This window comes from Myotis myotis, unplaced genomic scaffold, assembly GCF_014108235.1.
Source record: "Myotis myotis isolate mMyoMyo1 unplaced genomic scaffold, mMyoMyo1.p scaffold_m19_p_18, whole genome shotgun sequence".
NCBI classification, from domain to species: Eukaryota; Metazoa; Chordata; class Mammalia; order Chiroptera; family Vespertilionidae; genus Myotis; species Myotis myotis.
In genome coordinates, this window is record NW_023416322.1 from 8,034,786 (window position 1) to 8,061,716 (window position 26,931).

General features: G+C 38.3%; 1 protein-coding gene across 10 annotated transcripts in view; it reads left to right on the forward strand.

Moving 5' to 3' along the window:
- The window catches only part of MDM4 (MDM4 regulator of p53), a 30,146-nt gene extending 3,473 nt beyond the window's left edge, over nucleotides 1-26,673 (forward strand). For 2 of the 10 annotated variants that reach the window (XM_036343042.1, XM_036343043.1), the window contains exons 2-11: nucleotides 7,276-7,386; nucleotides 9,132-9,206; nucleotides 12,073-12,206; nucleotides 13,520-13,575; nucleotides 17,278-17,345; nucleotides 18,066-18,165; nucleotides 20,135-20,265; nucleotides 21,435-21,584; nucleotides 23,695-23,775; nucleotides 25,667-26,673. In XM_036343042.1, the coding sequence (XP_036198935.1) occupies nucleotides 7,309-7,386; nucleotides 9,132-9,206; nucleotides 12,073-12,206; nucleotides 13,520-13,575; nucleotides 17,278-17,345; nucleotides 18,066-18,165; nucleotides 20,135-20,265; nucleotides 21,435-21,584; nucleotides 23,695-23,775; nucleotides 25,667-26,239 (1,446 nt within the window). In that variant the 5' untranslated portion in view covers nucleotides 7,276-7,308 and the 3' untranslated portion in view covers nucleotides 26,240-26,673. Of the gene's footprint in view, nucleotides 1-7,275; nucleotides 7,387-9,131; nucleotides 9,207-12,072; nucleotides 12,207-13,519; nucleotides 13,576-17,277; nucleotides 17,346-18,065; nucleotides 18,166-19,257; nucleotides 19,296-20,134; nucleotides 20,266-21,434; nucleotides 21,585-23,694; nucleotides 23,776-25,666 lie in introns of those variants that run through there. The other 8 variants (XM_036343044.1, XR_004973251.1, XM_036343045.1 and 5 more) reach the window with 8 other exon arrangements.
- Nucleotides 26,674-26,931: the final 258 nt, after the last annotated feature.

Here is a 26,931-nt window from a genome sequence, read left to right on the forward strand (position 1 = left end):
AAAAATTTGATAAAATACATATCTGGAAATACTAACTATAGGAAAGTTGGCATGACTATTCTAATATAAGATAAAATATACTTTAAGGCAGTAAGTATCTTAATTGGGATGGGAAAATTATTTTGTAATAATCACTATATATTGATAATTTGCCAAGAAGATAAAGCAATTTAAAGCATATATATATATATATATATATATATCTGATTAAAAATCCTTAAAATAGCCCTCACTGGTTTGGCTCAGTGGATAGAGCGTCAGCCTGCAGACTGAAGGGTCCCAGGTTCAGTTCTGGCCAAGGGCATATGCCTGGATTGTGGGCTTGATCCCCAGTAGGGGGTGTGCAGGAAGGAGCTGATCAATGATTCTCATCATTGATGTTTCTATCTCTCTCCCCCTCCCTTCCTCTCTGAAATAAAATAAAGAAATATATTTTAAAAATCCTTAAAATAGATGAAGCAGAATTGGTAGAACTATACTAGGATAAATGGACAAAACACCAATATAGTGAGAGATTTCATTACATCTCTTATTTGTTGGCAAGCTGGCAGATTAGATATGTAAGATTGTAAAAACCCAACAAGCTTAACCTAATGAACATAGAGTTTTTTGCAAGCATACATTACAGAACTGATCAACTAGACCAGAGGTTTTCAACTGGTGTGCTGCAAGAATTTTTAAAACATGCAGTATCTGACTATTTAGTCAGGGGCACTGAGCTCTTTTCCCTTAGATCGTCAAATAATAAAAAAAAATGACAATAATAGCCACTCGGTGTGAATGAATCGGAATTACACCTTTTTTTTTTTTTTTTTTGGTCACATCAAAACATTTTTTTGGTGTGCCGCAGAATTTTAGTAATTAGCTTATGTGTGCTATGAGATGAAGAAGGTTGAAATCGCTAAATAGACTATGGTGCAAGCCATGAGTAAAGCGTTGTGCTACAACTTTACAAAGGCCCTGGTATCACTAGGCAGTAGGGTTTTTTTGTTTGTTTGTTTGTTTTTTAAATTTAAACTTTTTTTGGTTGAACCTTATATATGCCCTGACCAGGGGTTGAACCACACTATCTTGGCATATCAGGGTATGCTCTAACTGAGCTACTGGGTCAGGGTTAAGCGACAGAAGTTTTTCAGCTTCATTATAATCTTAGGTGACCACATGCAGTCCATTGTGTACCAAAATGTCCTTATGTGGCACGTGACTGTAGGAAGACCTAGAAACAAATCATCACACACTGGAATATTATGCAACAGTAAACATAAATGAAAAGTAAAGTATGCTTTGACATGGATGAACTTTGAAAACATTATGCTAACAGAAATGTCGGACACAAAATGACAAATGTATAAGTTCACTTATATGAGCTGCCTATAATAGGCATATTCATAGAGGCAAAATAGGATAGTGGTTACCAGGCTCAGGGGAGACTAGGTGGGTAATTGTTTAATGAGTAGAATTTCAGTTTGGGGTGATGAAGTTCTGGAGTTGGATGGATAATGGTGATGGTATACAGTATTGTGAATGTACTTGATATCACTGATTTGTACACCTAAAAATAGTAAATTTTATGTTATATATGTGTAGTTTACTGCAATGAAATATTTTTAAAGAACTGAAGTGACAGTCCAGCAACAAATTATTTTAGTGAAACAAAAATCCCTAAAATTACATATAACATATCTGCTTTTGTATTTTTTAGTTTTTAATATATTTTTATTGATTTCGGAGAGGAAGGGAGAGGGAGAGAGAGAGAGAAACATCAATGATGAGAGAGAATCATTGATCAGCTGACTCCTGTACACCTCCCCACTGGGGACCAAGCCCACACTGGGCATCAAACTGTGACCTGGTTTGTAGGTTGATGCTCAACCACTGACCCATACTGGCCAGGCAACATACCTTCTTTCAAAAACAAAACCAAAAGTTAAAGGCAACCAAACTATACAAACACACTTTTTAGGATTCCATTTTGATGCACTTAAAGTGCACAAAAAGCAAGGGAAGAAAATAAAAACTTAGGAATCAGGATGGTTGTTGGGAGGCAGGGGAAATGGGATGGGCAATATGGTTGTCAGAGTCCTAGTTTGTAGATGCTTATTGCATTATTATTATTATTACTATTTTTATATTTTTTAGAGAGATGACGGGGTGGGGAGAAGGACAGAATGAGAAAGAAAAACGGGGGTCAGGAAATTAACCTGCAACCCAGGCATGTGCCCTTAACGGAATTGAACCTGCAACCCTTTGGTACATCGGCCAACACTCTACCACGGAGCCACACCGGCCAGGGCTGGTCAAACATTTTTTAAATATATATTTTTATCATTTGATTACCTCCTATACATGCCCCAACCTGCAGTCTGGGTTATGTGACCTGACTGGAAATTGAACCTGCCGCCTTTTGGTGTATGGGACGGCACTCCGACCGCTGAGCCCCTGCGCACGGCCAGGGATGCTTATTGCATTATTAAGAATCAGGTAGAAGTGAGCCAGGTGTGGATGAACAGTGAGAGTATGTCTTGAAGGAAAGGATTGTGGTAAATTCTGTGCACTTGAGGTCTGAAGGGGAAAAATGCCAATAGTGGGGACTTAAGAGTGCTTCTGAGTTTGACATTTTGACTGCAGCAGTTTATTAATTGGCACATCCTTATGCTTCTCCTGCCTCATCTATAAAATAAAGATAACATTGCCTACATCATAGGAATATCTAATATTAAATGGGTTAATATATGTGCCTGGTACAGAGTAAACTCTCTAAGTCTTTCCATTTGTTTTATCTAATGCTATGCAATAAACCACCAAACAATTTAGTGGGTAGCAACAGCTATTTTGTTTGTTTATTTATTACCGTTCTGTGGGCTGAGATGTGGTTTTTCTGGTGGTTTCATTTGTGGTCTGTCATTTAGCTGTAGACAAGTGTCAGCTGGGGCTAAACTGAAGACGTGTTGCCTTTTCAGGGTGTGTATGCCTGAAAGGCTGGGGCTCAGATAACAAATAAGACTCTCCAGATATCCCTTTTGCCCCCTTAAGTTAAATTTATCGGGGTGACATCCACATATCCTTTCTGTGGGATCTCCAGTAGAGTAGCTGATTTTGGGGGCTTTGAAGAACATAAAAATGAAGCTGCCAGGCCTGGAATTGGGACATTTTGGTTCTTCTATGACTAGAAAAAAAATTGAGTTGTTCTGAATTAAATTACAGCTGCACGAGAATGAGAGAGAACAGTGAGCCTGTTATTAGCCGTGGACCATCTCTGACAAAAGACTGCTTACATTCCTGTATATCTGTTGGAATTTGGGCTTAATTTGTAGGTGGCTATTTTTAAAATTATCCAAAGGAGAATAGCCAGACATCATAGAACCCCAGGAGTCTCCGCTTTTTATTTACATGAACCCGAACTTTTCCAATCCACTGCCCTCAGCTAATTCATAGGAGCTGACACTTCTTTCTTGCCGACCGTGTCTCTCCCAGAGCTGGCCCTGTTTCAGTTCAGTTTCTCCCACCCCCTCTGTCTACACCTAATGTAAATTCTTTCAGAATGACTTACATTCCTTCCTGCCCCTCCTCCCACTTGCCAGGACAGTAGACGTGTCTCTTCACTTAGCTATGCTGCTGGTAGTCAGGCTTCCCGCTCCAGGACCTGGTCTTTCTTGCTGTCAATGGCCTAATCCTTTCTTTTATAAAAGACATCCCCCTTGGAAGTTAAAACTTTTTGTTTAACAGTTGCGTCCTATTGATCAGCTTATGTCACAGAGCCAGCTGGGAGATGTGATTCATTGGGGACCGTTTTTGGAAATCATCCACACTATTATTAATATTTGTGTCCATTATGTTGCTGTGCCATGTATATAATAGTTATCTTAGGCACTGGGAATATATTAATGAACAAATAAATACAAATCCGTCCCTACTTGTAGCTTATATTTTACATGATAAATAATTAAAATGTGTAGTGGGTTGGTTGGTAACATGTCCTGTGAAGAAAATTTAAGCAAGAAGAGAGAGGGAACTCTGGGGGTTGGGAGTTGCAGTTTGAAAAATGGGAACTGACATTTGAGCAAAGACAAGAGGAGGTTAGGAGCTAGAGGAGCAAAGGTGGAATAGAAGAGGGGCATGAGAACTATATAAGTTAATTTAAGTCAAAGAAAATTAGCCCTAGCCAGTTTGGCTCAGTGGATGAGTGTCGGCCTGCGGGTCCCAGGTGGGCTCCTTCCCCAGTAGGGTCGTGTAGGAGGCATCTGATTAATGATTCTCATCGTTGATGTTTCTGTCTCCCTCTCCCTTCCTCTCTGAAATCAATAAAAATATATATTAAAAAAAAAAGTAAGTCAGGGCCTGCTCTGTGCTACCTGACACAGAGATGCAAGTGGACCGCAAGGAGCCCCCAGAACGAAGAAAATTCCTGCAAAGATTGATTAATACTACCTGTACCATAAAAGGAAAACAGACCACAAAATATATCTCTTAAAGGTTAAAGTTGCCCTAGCAACGTGGTCAGTAAACCGCGGCTTGCGAGCCACATGCGGCTCTTTGGCCCCTTGAGTTTGGCTCTTCCACAAAATACCACATGCGGGTGCGCATGCACAGTGCGATCGAAACTTCGTGCCCATGCGCAGAAGTTGGTATTTTGTGGAAGAGCCACACTCAAGGGGCCAAAGAGCCGCATGTGGCTGGTGAGCCATGGTTTGCCGAGCCGCAGTTTGCTGACCATTGCCCTAGCTGGTTTGATTCAGTGGGTAGAGTGACGTCCTGTGGACTGAAGGGTCCCGGGTTTGATACATAGGCGGGATGCGGGCTCTATCCCCAGTGTGGGGCGTGCAGAAGGCAGCCAATCAATGATTCTCTCCCATCATTGATGTTTCTATCTCTCCCTTCCTCTCTGAAATCAATAAAAATATATTAAAAAAAAAAAGGTTAAAGTTAACCCCAATGTTTTTGCCCACTCTCTATTTCCCCATACCAGTAATTTTCCATAGAAACTAAAAACAGCTACAAGCTCAACTTCTACAGACAGTTGGGGTCTTCTCTCTTGTGAGGAGATCCCATTACTCCGTGAAGTAGCTTTTCTTGCTTATCCTCTCTGCTCAATAAACTTGCTCTGGTTTTAACCTCTCGTCTGGTTTGAGCCTTGAAATCTTTCCTTCATGAAGCCAAGAACCCTCTTGGCTCGGGCTCAAGTCTCCCCTAGAGACTTACCCCTCCGGCATCAGAAGCAAGAAAACTTTAAAAAGGCTAATGCAGTTTGGAGGTGGGTGGTTGGATTAGTATAGGGAGAAGTGCTGAGATTTTGAATACATTTTGAAGACAGCTTCGGAATTTATTTATGGACTGGGTGTGGAGTGAGAGAAAAAGGAAATGAAGGATGGTTTTAAAATCATTAACCTGAGCTGCTGAAGGATGGAGTTGCCATTTCTGAAGTGAGCAAGACGACAGAGCTAGCAGGTTTGGGGCGATCAGGATTGGTTTTGAAGGGGACCAAAATTTTGCCTACTTAAAGCTGCCTCTTAGGATATTGATTTTAAACTGGTTATTAAGAAACAAGACTCAGAAAGAAACTTTGACCCTCTTCCCCTTTCTTGCCTGAGAGTTTCAGGTGGAACTCTCCACCTTAGCCCAATCTGAATTGAGTGTGGTGGATAGGAAGGGCTCATTAACTAGCTACCCCTCACAGCGTCTCATTGTTTCTTGGTTGCTTAGCAGAAATTTATGTGGCCTATATGTTCCATTCTTCCTCAGTTACCTATAAATGGCCAATTCTCACTTTTGAAATCCAAGATCCCATTCCCTCCTTTTCTCCTTGCCTAAAATGTCATATATACCCAATTTTGACTCACTGTCTTTGGAATTTTCATGCTTATGTGAATTCCTTGTGCATATAATATTAAAAATTTGATTTTCTGTTAATCTCTCTGTTAACTTGATTATTAGCCCAGCTAGGAGAACTTAGAAAGTGGGAGGGAAGTTATTTGGAGCCCCTGTTTTATTTATTAGGTTTGAACTGCCAATTAAAAGCTAGCTGTTTTAAAATGTAAGCTATGCTTGTATCCCATTAGACTGCCCTTTTTTTATAGCAAAGGAAGCTGATAGGAAGGAGAAATTTATGCCTGTAATAGTTAAGTCTTCTCTGAAGAGTGAGGAATCTTGTTTTAGCTAGACTATTGGCTTTTCTAGGCTTTTTTCACCCTTTCCCTGATGTGGCTTGTTCATAAATCTCACTGATTGTCACCTTTTTACTAGAAAAAGGCCTGAAGTAAACTCAAGCAAGTTTATTTAAAATTGCCATTTTCCTTTCCTACAGTTTTTCTTTAAGGAGAAAAGGTAGAGGTGAGAATATGAAATTAAATCTTACTCTCTATTTCAATTCATGCTGTATCTTTCCTTGATGATATATGTCCACCTTGGTTTAACCCAATTTGTAAGAATTTAGTTGCCATTGACCAGAGAAAATTTCAGCTGGTCTAAATATAGCTGTTTGAGAGTGAGAAGAAACAGGAATAATTAACAGTTAATAGCTGTGGGCCAATTAACAAAAGAGTGCTTACATTCCAGAATAATACGTATATTGGAGCTTTGAATCAACGCCAGGCGTCCTAATCCTGCATATGCATGAACTTTCTGGACTGTTGCTTTAACCAATCAAATGTAGTAAATCTTTCTTTCTAACAGGCTGAGCTCCTGTCAAAGGACTGCCCATACTTCACCTTATTTTCTCCCCACTTATCTCAAGAGAGAGAGAGCAAACGTGATAAACGAATTCTTACTGGGCCACCCACAAACAGGGGGACTAAAGGAAACCGGCTTTGCTAGATTTCTCCCTAACACATTTCGTTTATATTATGATATTAATGTCCCTTCTTTTAAGCAGGTTTTTCTATCTGAATTCTTTTAGGCAAGTAAAAGGGGGAATGTCAAAGTTCTTTCTGAGTCTTTTGTTTCCTAATAACCAGCTTAGCTCAATCTCCCAAAAGGCATATTTTGGGGTGGCAAACCTTTGGTCCCCTCAGTCCCCCCTTTGAAACTTTAAAATGTTCCATGCTCCAGTAGCAAAGTTGGTAGATTGCATAGATGGTTCTTACTCTTGATTTAGCTCCTCAGCTTTTTGCAGTATCTGAACTAGAAAGTGACCAGAAGAGTGTCAAGCATCTCCACATGGGTATATCACATTTGTGTAGGGCGTTCTGACGTGTCTTATTTCTGCTGGCTGCTTTTTTTGTAAATCCTAGAGAGAAGTTTCTACTTCAGAAGAGATTTTGTAATTTTTTATCCTTTTAGATTTATCAACAGACTAATTTCTTCACTGCCAAAATGGCATCACTTTCTACCTCTGCCCAGTGTTCAACATCTGGCAGTGCTTGCAGGAGCTCTCCAAGACAGATCAAGCAGGTAAGATGTTTTTAGGCATTCCTATTTCTCTTTAAGTTAAAAAAAAGTAAATAAATTGAGTTGGGGATGTAGCTGGCTTCACTGACTGTAGGTTTGTATAGACAGCAGAAGTATTTTAAAACGTCATATTAGGGAAACTAGTAAACAGTATTAATGCTCATAAACTTGAATGGATCATTGATTCCATAAATGTATAGAAGTTACTGATTGCTTAATGGTACATTTTGAAAACTAGAGTGTTTTAGGGTACAGGTGGCTAGTGAGGAGTTTGTAAATTAGTTTTTGTCTCTCACTTCATTCTAATTTGTTTTCTTTAAAATAAAATTTTAAATTGTAAATATAGCAAATGTATTCTTAGAAAAGATTCAAACTTTATAATGTATTTAAAGTGGCTTTTTAAAAAATGTATTTTTATTGATTTCAGAGAGGAAGGGAAAGGGAGAGAGAGAGAAATATCAATGATGAGAGAGAATCCTTGATTGGCTGCCTCCTGCACATCCCCTACTGGAGATCGAGCCTGCAACCCAGGCATGTGCCCTGACCGGAATTGAACCATGGTTGATGCTCAACCACGGAGCCACACTGGTTGGGCAGTATAGAGACTTTTTTGACCCATGCCTTTCCCCAAAGTCCCTTTCCCCTAACATAACAATCAATTTGGTGTGTCTTATTCCAGATCTTTTCCTCTAACATACCAAAATAATGTCATTTTGTGTTGTGTTTTCATAAAAATTGTACACTATATAATATTATGTAGCTCATTTTATTAGAATGGTGGAATTTGGATTTGATGGGAAAATGTAGCCTATGGTTTTGATGTAATTTGCTATCTCTGGAAGGACACAAATTAAGACCTCAAACGTAATGTTAAAACAAATTGCAGATAGATACTTAAATGTAAAAAATGAAATGATTAAAAATACTGGAAGAAAATTTAAGAAATACTTGTGAAACTTTAGAATGAGGGAGGCCTTATGATAACTGTGGAGGCTGTAAGAGGAGACAAACTTTGACTGTATACAATTGAGAAAACTAATTGTGTGGCTAAAGACAGACTCCATAGTCAGAGTCAAGAGATAGCAAACAAAGCCATTATGCCTTGTTTATATGTTTATCTGCCAAGGGTATTCGGGTGATTTCTATCTTTGGACTATTGTGAATAATGCTGCTGTGAGCACTGGTGTACAGGTAGTTGTGCGAGTCCCTGCTTTCAGTTCTTTTTGGTGTATACCTATGAGTGGAACTGCTGGGTAATGTGCAGATTCTATGTTTAACTTTTTGAAGAACTATCAAACTATTTTCCACTGTAGCTGCGCCATTTCATGTTCCCACCAGCGGTGCACACGGGTTCTAATCACTCCACATTCTCACCAAAACATATTTTCTTTTTTCCTCGTATAGCTATTTAGTAGTGTGAATGTGCTATCTTTTGAGAGTATGATTTTTCAGGAAGTAGTCTGCTTATCTGTAGTTACTTTATACTTTGAAAGATTATATAATACTAGAGGCCCGATGCACGAAATTCATGCATTGGGCTTGGCCCTTGCAGCCCTGGCTTTGTCCGGAAGGTTGTCCGGAAGGTCATTCGGATGTCCGGTCTAATTAGCATATTACGCTTTTATTATTATAGATTAGATAAGTATCCACCAGTGTTTAAAAAGTTGAAGGAGGTTCTCGTTCCCTATGGTATCAGAAATCAATCTAATTGAAATGTAAATATCAGGTTTATTTTATGTTTTTATTAGGTACGACCAAAACTGCCACTTCTGAAGATTTTGCAGGCAGCAGGTGCACAGGGTGAAATCTTCACTGTTACCCAGGTAAGCTATCAAAGAAAACTCTTTTAAGAACAGCTCAGAAATAGAAGCTGATGAATCTGTAGTTCTGAACTCAGCCCTAAGGAGCGAAGTTCTCCTGAGGTACTGGAGAGGCAACTTTTGCTCTGTTTCAAAGACCATGGAGCTAAGTTGGATTTCATATTTCCTTTAAATTCCCCTTTGAAGTTTGTTGTCAGCTAAACAAAACTAACCACGTGTTTATTGATCTCAGAATTAAAATGCAAAGCATGTATAAGATTTTTAAAAATGACACTCTGTGATTTACTGATGCTACCAGGCAGGAACTAAATGCTGTAGCTTTGCATTATAAATGTGTCAGATAATTTTTTGAACACTGTGAGTTATTTTAAACACTTAAATAACTTATTTAGCTTCTGAAGTTTTTTTTTAAAAAGCAAAAACAAACTGAATTCTTTATGTGGAAAGAGTATTAAAATGTTCATCTCTTGCTGAAACCGGTTTGGCTCAGTGGATAGAGCGTCGGCCTGTGGACGACCAGCTGCCTCTTGCACACTCCCCACTTTATTTTAATAAAATATATTTAAAAAAAAAAGTTCATCTCTTTGAACTGTGCTTACTTTTAGTAAGGTAAATGCTTCCTAAACAGAAGAAACAAAGTTATCAAGCTTTTTTTGAGTTTGCTTTTTTTATATATTTTATTGATTTTTTACAGAGAAGAAGGGAGAGGGATAGAGAGTTAGAACATCGATGAGAGAGAAACATCGACCAGCTGCCTCTTGCACACTCCCCACTGGGGATGTGCTCGCAACAAAGGTACATGCCCTTGACCGGAATTGAACCCGGGACCCTTCAGTCTGCAGGCCAACGCTCTATCCACTGAGCCAGACCGGTTAGGGCGATTTTTTTTTTTTTTTTTTTTTTTTTTACTAAAAGTTGGGCAGACATAAATATGTCCCCTTTTCTTCTAGTAGATGCTCTTCCCCATCTTATTTTTCTCTAGGCATTTGATTAGGTAGGAGAACTTTGCTAATACTGGGACACATTGTCTGAGATGGAGGGGAGCCCAGGAGCACCATTGCTCCTAATATAATGGGAATAGTGTAGGTAACAAATTTCTGTGCAGATAGCTAATAATTTCTGAGAAGTGGCGGCCTAAAGATAAAGATCGCTGCTTTGGTCTGCTTGTAATCTGAGATAGCAAAATTCTTACTGTCATTAAGTGACCATAATTATTAAGCAATTTAAAAAAAATCTGTTACCTAGAGAAAACATTAGGATAAAATTAGATCATTTTTAAGTTTTGAATCATGAACTTGTTTGTTTCTTCCATTTTGTGAACTTGTAAGTAAAGCCAGATAGATTAAATTTTTTAATAAGCACTTAAAGTCTGTTTTATGCACTTATAGTTTATTAACCATTGTACTTCATTTGTCAAAAATAATTATGTGAACACACAATAATTCTGTCGTAGTTATGTACCCCTGGACTTGCAAAATATTTTTATGACCCAGGCAAATTTAAAGTTTATGCCTTTGAGTAATAGGAGAGACTCCTTTATTTGGATTGGTGAGAAAATTTTAAAGGTGACACTAGGTAAATTCACCACTTTTTCTCATTGTCAGACCAATACATTTCTATTATAAAACTTAAGGCTCTGTTAATGTCCAGAATGATAATAAGTGGATAACCTAGTATTTGGGTTCAGTTATCCTGTTGTAGGACCACAGACCTTTATTTATTTTTTAAATATATTTTATTGATTTTTTACAGAGAAGAAGGGAGAGGGATAGAGAGTTAGAAACATTGATCAGCTGCCTCCTGCACACTCCCTACTGGAGATGTGCCCGCAGCCAAGGTACATGCCCTTGACTGGAATCGAACGCTCTCTCCACTGAGCCAAAACAGTTAGGGCAGGATCCCAGACCTTTATATGTTACCTCTTCCTCTAACAAACCAAACCCTTATCCTATATAATAATAGGGTAATATGCAGATCAACAGAACGGCAGAACAACTGGTTGCTATGATGCACATTGACCACCTGGGGGCAGATGCTCAACGTAGGAGCTTCCCCCTTGTGGTCAGTGCACTCCCACAGAGGGAGTGCCGCTCAGCCACAAGCCAAGCCACAAGCCAAGCCACAAGCCAAGCCGACGGCTAGCAAGTGCAGCAGTGGTAGTGGGAGCCTCTCCCGCCTCTGCAGCAGTGCTAAGGATGTCGGGCCTAAGCCGTCAGACATCCCCTGAGGGTTCCTGGACTGTGCAGGCCGGGCTGAGGGGAACCCACCCTCCCACCCCCACCCAGTGCATGAATATCGTGCACTGGGCCTCTAGTCTCCCGATAATTAACCAGAGGCCTGGTGCATGACTGAATCGGGGAGGGACTGTGGGAGGGCTCCAGGGCATGTTGGCCCATCTTGCTCAGTCCCGATGAGCCAGACCCTAGCAGCAAGCTAACCTACTGGTTGGAGCATCTGCCCCCGGTGGTCAGTGCACATCACAGTGAGTGGTGGAAGGACCTTACCATGTCATTAGCATATTATGCTTTGATTGGTTGAATGGCCGACTGGTCCACGGGACACTTAGCATATTAGGCTTTTATTATATAAGATTTGTGTATTTTAAAAAATATTTTTATTGACTTCAGAGAAGAAGGGAGAGGGATAGAGAGAAACATCAATGATGAGAGAGAATCATTGATTGGCTGCCTCCTGCACACCCCACACTGGGGATTGAGCCCACAGCCTGGGCATGTGCCTGACTGGGAATCAAACTGTGACCTCCTGGTTCATAGGTTGATGCTCAACCACGAGCCACGCCAGCCAGGCAATTTGTGTGTTTTTGACAGCACCTGGACAGAATTCTTAATAATAATTTATTTCTGTGCAGGTCATGCACTTTCTAGGCCAATATATAACAATGAAGCAGCTTTATGATCCTCGGGAGCAGCATATGGTATATTGTAGTGGAGATCTTTTGGGAGAACTCCTAGGATGTCAGAGCTTCTCTGTGAAAGATCCAAGGTAAAAAGAGGGGGGTGCTTATACCTAACTACTTGATCTTCATAAGTTATTAGTGGTTATCGATTCCTTTAGTCAACAAATATTTAAGGACCTACGTATGTCAAGTGGCCTATGAGGCACTGAGAACATAGTAGGGAGCCATAGTCTCTGATTTATGGAGCTTAATTAAAGTGTAGTGAGACAGGTGCTCTTCCCTATCTTAATTCAATTATCACACTATAAGGTAAAATTATACTAGGGGAGGGGTTTATGGTCTTAGGGATCAAGGAAAGGTTCCTAGAGAAATTGATTATTTGAGCTGAGAGCTGAAGGATAATTAAGGAGTCAGGATTCAAGTAGAAGAGGCTGGTTGAAGGAGGGCTTAGTGCCAATTGAGCATCACGTGTGAAGGCCTGGATATTAGGGAGCTTGATGTGACTAGGTTAGAATTTTGTGAAACAGTTGTAGAGAGAGGGACAGTGAGATGATGAGCAATGTAGAATTGCTGGGCAGCTTGAGACTGATGATGGGCTCCTACTGTGATTTCTATGGCTTGTGTGTCTTTCTCCAGCTGCATGGGGAATTTGGGTATTTATACAACCAAAGGCTAATTAGCAAGTGAGAAGCAGTGTTCTCTTTCTATATCTTTGTGATGACTTTCTATAGCTTCATTTTGTCTTTCTTTGGTAAGACTCCCTTCCACCTGCACACCCTAACTAACTCCTAGAAGAAAGGAGTAGTTGCAAAGGAAATCTCCCCACTTGGGTTACTCTTAGCTAAATTAATAAAATGTCAATTAATTAATTTTTAAAAAAATATATTTTTTATTGATTTCAGAGTGGAAGGGAGAGGGAAAGAGAGATAGAAACATCAATGATGAGAGAGAATTATTAGATTGGCTGCCTCTACTGGGTATCAAGCCTGCAGCCTGGGCATGTGCCCTGCCTGGGAATTGAACTGTGATCTTCTGGTTCATAGGTCAATGCTCAACCACTGAGAACATCTTGGTATTTTAATAATTAAAAACGTTCTGCCTGGCTGGTGTGGCTCAGTTGGTTGGAGCCCCTTCCATCCCATACACCCAGTCAGGATACATACCCAGGTTGAGAGTTTGATCCCTAGTTGGGACATGTGTAGGAGGCAATCAATTGATGTTTCTCTTTCTCCCCTCCTCTCTCTAAAATCAATTTAAAAAAATAATAAAAGATTTATTTTGAGGAAAATATTCTGTCTCTCCATATGTTATGAAGTTCAGAGATAGTGTTTGAGAAATACACTTAACATTTTAATGGGAAACTATTGGTTATTAATTTTTTATTTTATCTCCTTAACAGCCCTCTCTATGCTATGCTAAGAAAGAATCTTGTCGCTTTAACCACTGCTACTGCAGGTATGTCTCATCATATTTTTTCAGTCTATATCACAGCTTTAAGTTCAAGGGGGCAAATGATGGGAGGGAAAACAAGGATCAAGGTGGAGATGGAATGCTGTCTTGGCATGACTGGGAGGGATACCATCACACAGAATGTGATTACTATGTCACTTAACTTTTAATTGTGAAAATTTTCCAATGTACTTAAGAAAGATTGGCATAATTAATGTGTGCGCCTCTTGGACTTAGCAATTGTTAACATTTGATCATATTTGCTTTATGTAGGCGTACTTTAAAAATTGCTAACAGATCCCGTCTTTTTTCCTTTGAGCATAACTATAGTGCCATTATTACACCAAACAAAATAATGCTAAATGAAAAAACTCCATAATAGTATCCAAAAGCCAGTTTTTGTATAGTTACCTCCATTTATCGCAAAAATATCTTTTACATTTGGCTTGTTCAAAATCCACATTTAATTCAGAGCCCCCACACTACATTTGGTTGCTAACACTCCTTTGTTTTATTTCATTTATTTAGTGAAGAAATGAATCATTTGTCCTATAGCATGTCATTCTAGAGTTTGTAGATTGTGATGTTGTTTAACATGTTTCTCTGTTCTATCTTTGATAACTAGTAGTGATTGAATAGATTCAAGTTTAAATTTTTTTCTGGGAAGGTTTCATAGGGGGTGCTTTTGAACATCTGTTTCATTACTTCAGAGTCATGTAAGGTCTTTGTGCCCTTTCAGTGGTAAGAGTCTGTGGGCTTACATGGTGTCAGCTTGATCCATCTATTATAAAGGTCCCCCAAGAACCTTTCACCTAATGGTTTTAGCTTTCTGTTATTTATTTTTTTAAAAAACTTAATATGTTGTGAATATTCACCCATTTCATTCTTTGAAAACATTTTTTTAATGCTTTTGTCTTTTTTTTTTTTTGCTTTTATCTTTTTGTTTAAAATATATTTTTATTGATTTCAGAGAGGAAGGGAAAGGGAGAGAAAGAAACATCAATGACGAGAGAGAATCATTGATTGGCTGCCTCCTGCATGCCCCCTATTGGGAATCAAGCCTGCAACCCAGGCATGTGCCCTTGACTGGAATCGAGCCTGGGACCCCTCAGACCCCAGGCTGTTGCTCTATTCACTGACCCAGACCAGCTGGGGCACTTTCTGTTATTTGAAGGCCAATTTGTCTAACCCTTTGCTTGATTGCATACCTTTTAAATCCTACACTTTGAGTTTAATTTATTAGGTATGTGCAGGAAACTGGCTGCTTTGGATCTGAAGTGTGGTGTGCTAGAGATAAGTGAATTAATAAACTGGAGACAACTGAAATGCAGCCCTATCTCATTTCCAAATAATGAAACTTTTCCCCTTAAGACAGCACTTTCGATTGGCTGTCTTTCAGTAGGTTATTGAAACAAATAAGCTTGAAAAAAATTTATTCCTAATAAAGATTTAGATGAGACATTGCTCTCATTGAAATGTGATTTGAACTTACATTGAGTTTTGAAGCCTGTTGATTTCATTGAGTCTTTGCCCACTTCACCCAGCTGTAAATTTCTATGTGATAGGGAAGGCTTTGGGAATGATGTGGCTGTTTATTAAAATTCAGTCATTTGAAAAATAGTATGGCTTTTCTGGGATACTCACTATAGGCTTGAAATACACAGGATTTTATATTTGCTCCTTTACTTAACAGTAAAATTTGTTTTCTGACCTTTCTCTGAATATCTAGAGTAGGTATAATTCTCACCTTTTGTCTCTCATTTTCTTTCTTGCACTTCCTTTGCAGAATTTAACATGCCATGTGTTAAAATGAACATTTCTATAGTAAACATTTCAGTTGATCCTCACAACAACCCTGTGGGGAAGGAAGATATGGAGATGAAGAGACTAAGATTTTAAAAAATAGAATGAGTGACTAGTCCAAGATCAGATGCCACTGATTAAGTGGTACAGGAGATATTTCTGATTGGCCAACCCCTCCACCCCCCACTTTTTCCCATTGTGCCACACATTGCTGCCTCCTTAATCCTTGCTTATAATAGAATTTGCTCCAATCAATTTTTTAAAAACATTTTTTCTCTGAACATTAAATCTGTAAAACATCTTATTTTTCATCTTGTCACTTTGGAATAATTTCACCTACAAAAATACTGCAAAAATACTATAGAGAGTTCCTTATACTCTTTATCTAGACCTTATAGAATCACAGTACAAGTAACTTTGTCTTTCTGGTTTGCACTTGGGTTAGTACCTGTGGTTGATCTTTGTAAAATGGGTCACCTGTGCTGTTTTATATGAAAGGACAAATGAGACAAGTGCTTTCCATATACCTATTTTACACCTTTGCAAATGAGCTACATGCTTTATTTTGATGGCTGAGGAAAATATTATTTAAAATGATGGTGGTTCTTTATAAACAAACCATTTCTCCAAATTTCCACATGCATCCTGATAAAATGAATTTTATATGACAAACTTTGCATTTAAGAATTCCTATGTATATTATAGTTTTCTCAGATAACTTCTTTTTTACTCCTAATTGTTGTAACTGAATAAGGCTTTAGAATATAAATGATAGTAATCAAATGGCAGTAAAGAAGTGCTTCATCTGTGTTGTATGCTAACTGAGCTTTGAGGACCACTGTGGTCAGAAAATGCTGTCTCTTAAACTTCTCAGTATCTCTGTTTGTAACAGTACTTCTAGAAATAATGCTCTTTATAATTACAATTTTGAAAATGTTTTGTGCAAAACAACTGAATTGTGAGACCAATTGTAGGATCTGTCTTCTCTGCCAGTCTATTTAGAGGAGGATTATTTTCCATAAGATCTCTGGACCTGATAGTAGCTGATGAACCCAATCCGTGATAGGCTTACATATAAGCATCTCAGTTATGCATAGCCTCTGAGTGGTCCAGATTATTAAATTCTCTGAAGCTAAGCTTTCATTTTTGTTCTGCTTGAAAATTTCCAAGTCCTTGAAATACATTTTTTTCAGACTATCTAAGAATTTCTCTTAGGTTATAGTTTCCTTTCTTTCTTTTTATTGGTCTTGAGAAAAATTTTCTCTGCTTCCTTGTCCTTCCTAGGAAATGTTTATAGTAACTGGGAAAAATAAGACTTGTTGATTAAAAAAAACCTAATCTATATTCAGGTGTTGGGAATTTAAATTGTGAAATCATTGACATTTAGAATGTGAGTTTACATGAAGATGCTATTGTGTTATGAAGCAAGTGAGAAATTCCAGACTTTCGGATTTCATTACCCTTTATAACTTTTTAACATTTGAAAATAAAAATTAAATGAAAAAGCTAGTCCTTTTCTTTTTGTTGTTTACAACTTAGGCAAATTTGGTAATAAAATACCTATAGGAAGAGATGATAAAAATAGGCACCATTATTTCCTCCTGAAATCACTTTTCATATTAAAATTTGAAAGCTTGCTATGGAAGGACATTTTTTTGGTTATCTTTCATTTCCCCCAGATTATATTTTGTAATATATCTTGAATATAGCCTGTTTTGGCTTTTGTGGTTTTTACCAATTTTGATTTTTCCATTTCTTTTGGATGAGAGCCCTGTTAAACCAACATGGAAAGGTACTTCTCTAGGGACCAAACCTGGCTCCAGGGTTGTTTGCTGAGGCCCTTTCTGTGTGGGAAGAATGGCTATTACCAGGGAAGGTTTTCCTTTTGTTTTACTTGCTATCCAGATGCTGCTCAGACTCTCGCTATCGCACAGGATCAAAATCTGGATATTCCAAGTCAAGACCACCTGAAGGTAAAATCACCACATGGTGACTTTTTTTGTTGTACAGAGTGGCCCCTTCTCTGTACCTATGGATCTTGGACTCCCAAGACCTCTTGCTGAGTGGAAGAATTTAATAAAGGTTCTTGGGAGTTCACAGACCAGGGACAGAGTGAAAATTCTCTGTTCTGTCCATAACAGAGTTCCAGTCTCTGAATCTTTCTTTGGGATGTAGCACTTCTGATCTTCAGTTCTTCCAGTTGCATCTTCTTTGTGTGTGCGCTTGTGTGTGTGTGACAATGGACATTCATAGGTGTTGGAGGAAACTGCTTTTATTAGATTTTAACAGGCTTGTTGCAATTCAGTTCACGTCAGGCCAATTCTTAAAGCTTCCCCAAACCTGGGAAAACCTTATGATCATCTTGGTATATGGTGAGGATTTCACATGTTTTCTGAATTATGCCTAATTATGTAATAGGCTAAAGGGTTTATGTTGATCATTTATTTTTAACAGTACATTTTGGTCTTTTGCGCAGAGATTTTTTTTCTCCCCCCAGGTTTGCGATTGTCTTAGCTCTGCTCACAATGGGTTGAGATGTTGCCTTTATTTGATGACTGTGGTGAATGCGAGTTCTCTTTCTTGTGTGTAACCCATTGTGTGGCACACTAACTGGTGAGCCAGAAAGGAACTGCTGCATCCCCTGGTCTCAGTCATTTCCATTGCACTGATAGGCGCCTTTCCCTTCTTTTCAGCAAAACGCGGAGGCAAGTCCCAGTTCCAGGAAAAGTGCTGAAGAAGGCAATATTCCCACACTGCCTACCTCACAGAACAAATGCACGCATTCCAGAGAAGGTACGTTTGGGTTAAAGCTATGTAGACTTTTCTGTTGATAACTTCTAGGAATGACATCTATCCAAATTAAGCACTGGCTATAATTAATACCATTATATAGAGAAATAAAAAATAAAATGCTGTCTCTTCATGTGAAGTAGGAGGTACATATGTCATACTTCTTCCTCATTCTTTTTTGAAAATCTTTTTCTTTAAAAACTGTCACTGTTGTTAACTGTGAAGAGGATGGCCGTGCTCTTAGCAACCCAGGTGACTGGGCTGGCGCAGACCCTTCCTTTAGCTGGTAAGCTAAGCGAAGATGGCTACACTTAGCAGTCTGCCACCTGGTCACTTAGCTACCTTGGTCTTTTATTTGTTTAATATATATTTTATTGACTTTTTACAGAGAGGAAGGGAGAGGGATAGAGTTAGAAACATCGATGAGAGAGAAGATCAGCTGCCTCCTGCACACTCCCCACTGGAGATGTGCCCGCAACGAAGATACATGTCCTTGACCAGAATCGAACCTGGGACCCCTGAGTCCGCAGGCTCTATCCACTGAGCCAAACCAGTTAGGGCTACTTTGGTCTTTTAAATCTTGGTACCCATTAGAATTTTTATTTTGATTTGTTTGCTTGGTGCAAATTTTCATAGATTTTTGAAGTTTGCAAAAATGATAAAATATACTGACTATCTCAGAGCCAAGAATGAGACATAGAAACCTGGTAATTCCTTTGCCCTTGGGTGGTAGTAATCATATCTTTGCCATACATACAGATGTGGTATGGTTAAGTTAAATTAGTGATATATTGGAAGTTTTCCCAAGCCCTATTTAAAAAATATTCCCTAAATTATTTTCTGCAAAAATGTATAAAATAAAAAATTCCTCAAAGGCACTTATATCATGATGGTTTCTAGTCTAGGCTCACATTTGGAGCAGTGGCAGGAAAGTTATGCTGTTGAAATTGTTTTAAATGTTTACATTAAAACTGAATCAATTTCTGTATTTTCCCAAATTTCATTTCAGTGTAAACTGAATATTGGGCTACCTATAGCCTTGGAGCTTATTTCAGTCTGTGGCATTAATGTAGAATTTTGTTTCTTTAAATGCAGGTGTTTGCTTATTTTCAACTTAGAAGGCTTTTTAAAACATAAGAACAGCCAAATCCAAGAGACTGTATGTAGTTTTGATGTAAGTTTTGAGAACAAATAGCTTAGTATTTTTAGGGAGATGTATAGGTAGAGAGGACAAAATATTTATATGTGGAAAGAATGGCCTCTTTCCTTTCCCTGCAGAAGAAGTTATAGAGCTTGAAGGTGAAGATAACTTTAATATTTGTTTTAGGAGTTTGGTTTTTGGTAACTTCAGCAAAGAGAAAGTAAAAAGATAGTTGAAGTTTCCCTGAGCACAGATAATACCTTTTGATAGGCAGGATCAACATAATTTGTAAGTAGATAGGGTAAACTTTTATTCTAGCAGGGGCCCATTATTGCAGAAATCTTTTAAACCATATGTATGTACCTCAGCACATTGAAACACCTGTGGCCGCCATTGGTATGTCTAGTACAGTGGAAGAAGAGATAGAGGAGAGGAAGAAAGTAGGAAACAAGTAAAGCACAGAAAAGATTGCATGATGGCAAAGAAAGAAAAGAATTTCATGTGGTAGCAACAAACATATGTTAGTAACTGCCTTGCGTGTCATTTAGATGTAGGGCACAGGATCTTCTACCTGAAATATGTGGGGCTTTAATGTATTTTGGGTTTGCAGTATTTGTAAATTTTAGATACCTTAACTCTGAAATAGCTAATAAAGTCTAAACAGGAGAGTAGATGTGAGCTCTGCAACCGAGACAGGTATTTGGTTTCTGATTCGTCCTTACTGGGAGCAGGAGTGACTTTTTACTTATAAAGAGATTGTAAGTATTATAAAGAGTCTTTTGATGCTTAAGGCTTGTGTACATAGTTATACTTTTCATTTGACTTCTGTAGACGAGACATCTAGGCTGGACCTCGGGCTTGAGGAGTGGGATGTAGCTGGCTGGCCATGGTGGTTTTTAGGAAATTTGAGAAACAGTTACACACCTAGAAGTAATGGCTCAACTGATTTACAGACAAATCAGGTAAATTTCATGTTTGAAGAGAAACTTCTTTTTTTCTTTTGAAAACAGTAGCATTTGGTTGATTTCTTTCTCTGTCATATGCCACAACATCCAAACATCCAAAACCTAGCCAACCACTTCTTATTACTTCCATTGTCATACCACAATTTAAGCCATTGTCATTCTGCTCCTTTATCTATTTTATATTCTCCATTGCACTTCTCACTTTGTAAAATGATTATTTTATCGTGTTTATGCGTGTATTGACTGTTTATCCCCACTGACATGTAAGTCCAGGGCTTTAATATTAACCACTCTATTGCCAAATAGTTGACACATCATAGTTGTTCAGGTAGTATTTCTTCAGTAAATGAATGGACATATAATGGCAAAATAATAAGTTCTTTCATAGGAATATTATAGAAGAGCATGTCATAAATGTCCACAGTTGAATGCAGAAAGAAAGTTATATTTAAAGTTGTTTAAGAAAGCAGTGAGAAGGTTTGAGTCAGTATTTCTCATTTTTCTTCATTAAACATTGACCATTAAAGGAGGGATATCTTACAATTAATAGGATGTTTGCTAGGTTCTCAGAGTGCCACTTAGGGAAAGGAATGCAGAGAATGGATTCTATTTACTTGAACAACTATGAGTCTTTAGCTTTTAGACCAGGGATGGGCAAACTTTTTGACTCGAGGGCCACAATGGGTTCTTAAACTGGACCGGAGGGCCGGAACAAAAGCATGGATGGAGTGTTTGTGTGAACTAGTATAAATTCAAAGTAAACATCATTACATAAAAGGGTACGGTCTTTTTGTTTTTTAGTTTTATTCATTTCAAATGGGCTGGATCCGGCCCGTGGGCCGTAGTTTGCCCACGGCTGTTTTAGACTCTTCAATACTGTTTCTCAGATGTTATACTTGATTTATTGTTAAAATACAAAATTCCAACTGTCCTCAGCTTTAATAAACATATTCTCAAAATTAAAAAGAAAAACAAAATTTCTTACCAGGCATCTGTATATCCATTAGCTTTTACACAGTAGGTATTTGTTGAATGAATTGATGTCCATTGGAGAAAGGCTGGGTGTTTGGGGATATGTGAGGACATTGAGTTTTGGGTTCATTTATGTTGGTTCAATGTCTCTGATAAGCCTCTGACTACAAAACCTCGTTTGTTTTTTCTGTTAGGATATAGGTACTGTAATTGTTTCAGATACGACAGATGACGTGTGTTTTTTGAATGAGTCAGTATCAGAGCAGTTTGATGCTGGAATAAAAGTTGAAGCTGCTGATGTTGAACAAACAAGTGAAGAAGTAGGGAAAGTGAGAGACAAAATGGTATGTTGTGGAAATATTTCACATTGGTTGTATTTATGTGTGTGTAGTATATTCTATTCATATCTGGTGACGAGATCTATTCTATTCCGCTTTATACAACAGCTGACTCACATAATCACCCCACCCACTCCCTTTCTTACTTAGTATTTTTCTATATCTAATTTTAGGATTCACACTCAATTAACCAAGGCTGCCTTAAAAATAGGCTAGGACTCCATGGGTAAAGCTCATCCTTTGTTAAAAGCAATAATCTACCCTTTTCCTGCTTGCCTAGTTTCTCATTCTATAGTTTTTTTCTTGTGGAGACTTTGTGTTGCTAACAGTACAAGGTTCTAAATGGCCACAACAGCCTGTAGAGAGAAAAAAAAATTCGTATTTCTTGGATGTGTCAATAGCTTTCATAACCATTTTATACCCAAAGGGAAATAGATGAGTTTTTCCATTATGGATTTTAAATAGGGGGAAAGAGGGAGCTAGAATTCTGAGTGCATAGTGGGAGTACACCAAGATGAAGAGTCATACAAGCGTGCGTTCAAGTCTCCAAATAAATTGGGAAGCAGCCCTAACCTGCAGACTGAAAGGTCCCAGGTTCGATTCTGGTCAAGGGCATGTATCTTGGTTGGGGGCACATCCCCAGTGGGAGGTGTGCAGGAGGCAGCTGATCGATGTTTCTCCCTCATCGATGTTTCTAACTCTCTATCCCTCTCCCTTCCTCTCTGTAAAAAATCAATAAAATATATATTTTTTTAAAAATTGGGAAGCAGGTCCCAGTGCCTGACATGGCCAAGAGTCTCTGTAAATATCCACTGAATAAATAGAGCAAAAACAGAACTATATTGGATCAGTCATATGTGTGTGTATATATATATATATATATATATATATATATATATATATATATATATGTATTTTATTGATTTCAGAGAGGAAGGAAGAGGAAGAGAGAGAAATATCAATGATAAGAGAGAATCATTGATTGGCTGCCTCCTGCACACCCCCTACTGGGGATTGAGCAGGCAACCCGGGTATGTGCCCTTGACTGGAATTGAACCTGGGACCCTTCAGTCCGCAGGCCGACGCTCTATCCACTGAGCCAAACCGACTAGGGCGGATCATTCTTTTAATCTAAGAGATTTTCATAGTAATATGGGTTCCTGAAGGGGTTGTTCTGTATGTTTGTGGTGGGCAGATAGATGGTTGGGTTCTCTTAGACTAGTTATATGGGTAGCATTAGAGGAGAATGCAGGTGGCTAGCATGAAGACAAAGTTGACATTTGGAAACTTTTGTAGAGAGATGGGACTTAAAATAGTTAAACTATTGTGACAAAGTTGCTATACAGAAGGTCATAATTGTATTATAATTGGTTTTTGTTCCACATACTGTGTCATAAAACTAAGTTTTTAATTTTTAGAATTTTAAATTCTAAATTTTAAAATTTAGAAGCCACTTCCCACATTTCTTTTTGTTTCTGGTCTGTAGGCATGTTTTTATAGGACAGCTAGAGCATTACATAACTAGTTGTACTTTTGAATATGAAGAATAACATTTTAAAATACTTTGTTTTTATTTTTCACAACTAAATTTATTTTATACACTGCTTTTATAGTGCCTACTTAGATTCCCAAGATAAATTTCCACATTTAATAATTTGTGACTTTTCTTCTCTAATAATGTTTTTTTTTTTTTTTTAAGATTTTTTAATTGATTTTTGAAGAGAGAGAGAAATTGATTGATCAGCTGCCTCCGGCCGGGGATCGAGTCCACAACCCCAGCATGTGCCCTGACTTGGAGTCAAACCAGCAACCTTTCAGTGCACAGGATGACATGCAGCAGCTGAGGCATCCCAGTCAGGGCTTTTTTTTTTTTTTTAAAGTCGTAACTTGGGCATCCTCTTCCTTCTGAATGCAGAAGATATTTGGTAATCCTCTTGGTGTTAGGTGTGTACAGAATCATTTTTGGCCTCATATTTAAGCTATCTCCTTTTAAAGTGTTAATGATGGAGGCAGGATGTGAGCTTTAAATTGAAGCTCTTTCATCTTTTCTGTTCTCAGGTAATAAATTCATGTGAAACAGGTAAACCTTACTAATGAGATATCTTTGCTGTCACAGGTGACTGAAGTGGGAAAAAGCGATGACCTTGAGGACTCTACGTCCATATGTGATGATACTGATGTAGAGGTTGCCTCTGAGGTACGATTCTCTAGTCTGAGATGGGAATGTTCCAGCAGTTCACTGTGAAGAATGCTGTTTCCCCCATTTTTGTTTACCTTTCCTGGGTGTTACGAGATGTTGGTTTCTTTACATTTTCTTAGAGGTTTTTATTGGAATTTGAGAAGAGATGAGTTGATCTATCTTCTTACCTTGAAAAGGGATGACTTAAATGCCTCTCTGTGTGCCTTTCTCCCTGCGATAAAAACTGTTTGGACCCGATGCAGTGGGTACAGTTATTCAGAATAGTACTGCACTGCTTTTCCCACTAACACCTCTGCATTGCCATAGACAGACTTAGAAGCTATCTAAAATTTTTTGTTGGTATAAAAATTATATTTTTAATGTTTTCTTAAAAAGAAATGGAAAGGCTGTTTCCACACAGGTTTATATTAATTGAGGGCTAATAAATGATTTAGTATTAAGCTTTTAGGTAATAATTATGGATTTGTCACCAATTAACAAATAATGTTTAGACTCAAATGTGTTCCTTACTTTTCTGTTTTCATGCTAGGTCCCCATTTTCGGTTTAGTGTTCCCCTCAGCTAACTCACTAGAAAAAAGAGGGGTGGTAAGGGAAGGATAAGGAGGTTGATTTTACTTTTCACTGCTTGAGGATAGGAAAAATTTTAGGTTGTCTCTGGTGTTGATCCCTCTCCCACTCCCACCCCACCACTGGTTGACCATTATGGTAATTCATTGCAAATTATCTGTGCATAGCTAGGTAATAAAGTGGAATATATTGATCCGTTAAGTGTTCTTGACCGTAATACAGGTAGCAGGGTAAGTGTTTCCATCTTCATCAGACTTCTATGGCTGTTTAGACCAAGAAAACCTATTAAGCAAATAGACCGTATTTTATCAAATCAAAGATGACATTGACTTTAACAAACCCTATTATTTTATGTACTACTAGAAAAGAAAAGATGCCAATTAGACTGTGATACATCATCAGTTACGAATTCCAAATCTTTATGACGTTCCTTTGAGTATTTGTGTAGTACTCATACGAGAGCTGAGGATCTTCAGCTGGCACAAGAATGTTTTGAGGCTTTCTGTGAACATCCCAGTTTAACAAATGGTCATGTCCCTGCTTCTTGGGCTTGGCAATTGAGTTATAACTTCTAAACTTGAAGTGCTTGATTGATTTTCATTCTGAAAGCAGTCAAGTCAGTCAAATCATTGATCCTGTGAAAGCCAGGCCATGATCACATTAAATATCTGGACTTGTTCCAGGTAGCTACCTTTGAATTAAGCAAGTCACGTAAAATTTATTGAGCTCTAGTATCTCTTAATTTTAATATGGAGAACTAGGAAAAACTTACTTGGCATTCAACAACAGGAACATTCTTTTTTTTTTTAAGAACATTCATTTTTTGAGGGTGTGATTTAGGCATACAGTTAGCTACCTAAGATCCTGAGAGCAGTGAGAAAGCTTGAATAAATAAGTTAGTGGTTTCTAAATCATAATTGTAGCTTTTTTGCCAGATTTTATAACATTTCTTAAATAGTAGAAAAGAATGACAGTAGTATCTCTTCATTCTTTAGCCTCTCAACATAAGTGTTAGTTGTAAAAAGAGAAATGACCTAAAAAGAAAGCAGAAAAGCAAACAGTGTAAATTCCATTCATACTAAAAAGCCAAAATAATTAATTTAACTTTTAAAAAAGATTGCTATATTAAATTTTGGCTTGAATTGGCAATTGTGTCACTATCAGAGTGGCTGTACAATGTATTTTAATTCTAGGCTAGACCTGTGGTGTGGACTGGCTGTGCTCTCATTAGCTTAGTGAAATGATGAAGTTTGGCCCACCCTCCCTTTTTCTCAGTCATGTTCCCCACTGAGTATTAATTGGCTGCACTTCCCTTTGTAGGATGAGTGGCAGTGCACTGAGTGCAAGAAATTTAACTCTCCAAGCAAGAGGTACTGTTTTCGGTGCTGGGCCTTAAGGAAGGATTGGTATTCAGATTGTTCTAAGTTAACGCATTCTCTCTCCACGTCTGATATCACTGCCATACCCGAAGAGAAGGATAATGAAGGAATTGATATCCCCGATTGCCGCAGAACCATATCAGCTCCAGTTGTTATACCTAAAGATGCATACAAAAAAGAAGAAAACCCCAAACTCTTGGATCCCTGCAACTCTGTGGAGTTCTTGGATTTGGCTCACAGCTCTGAAAGTCAAGAGACTGTGTCAAGCATGGGAGAACAATCAGCTAACCTTTTCCAGCAGAGAACAGAGACAGGAAGCATGGAGGATTGCCGGAATCTTCTGAAGCCATGCAGGGTGTGTGAGAAAAGACCACGAGACGGGAACATTATTCATGGAAGGACGAGCCATCTTGTCACTTGTTTTCAGTGTGCCAGAAGATTAAAGAAGACTGGGGCTTCATGCCCTGCGTGCAAGAAAGAGATTCATTTGGTTATTAGGGTTTTTATAGCATAGCTGTGAAGCGGTGAATTTTAACAATATTAACAGGGTCATGTATTCAAAACGTCAGTCTTAAGCATCTTTGTTCAGTCTGACGCATTATTTATTCATGTAAACGTCATGTTTCAGAACATTTTTGCTTGTAAATATATGGAAATTGAGAATGAGTTCTTTAGAACTAGACTATTAATATGGGGACTCAGCATAAAAAGATACATTAATCACTTCATCTCCCTTCAGAGCTGAGGATCTGGGCCCTGGTTGGTGTGGCTCAGTTGATTGGATGCCATCCTGTGCACCGAAGGATCTTGGGTTCAATTCCTGATCAGGACATATTCTCAGGTGGCGGGTTCAATCCCTAGCTGGTACGCATACAGGAGGAAACCAATCCTTGTTTCTCTCCCGCTTCTTTCTTTCTATAATCAATAATTAAAAAAAAAAAAAAAAAATCCTCACCCAGCCGGTGTAGCTCAGTGGTTGAGCTTCAACCCATGTACCAGGAGGTCACAATTCAATTCCTGGTTAGGGCACATGCCTGGGTTGTGGGCTCAACCCTTCTCATTATTGATATTTCTCTTTCTCCCTCTCCCTTCTTCTCTCTGAAATCAATTAAAAAAAAATTTTTTTTTTAAATCCTTGGGTGAGGTTAAAAAAAAATTAGGGTCTAAGAGGGAGCAACTATCAGTACAAACAAAAATATATTCATT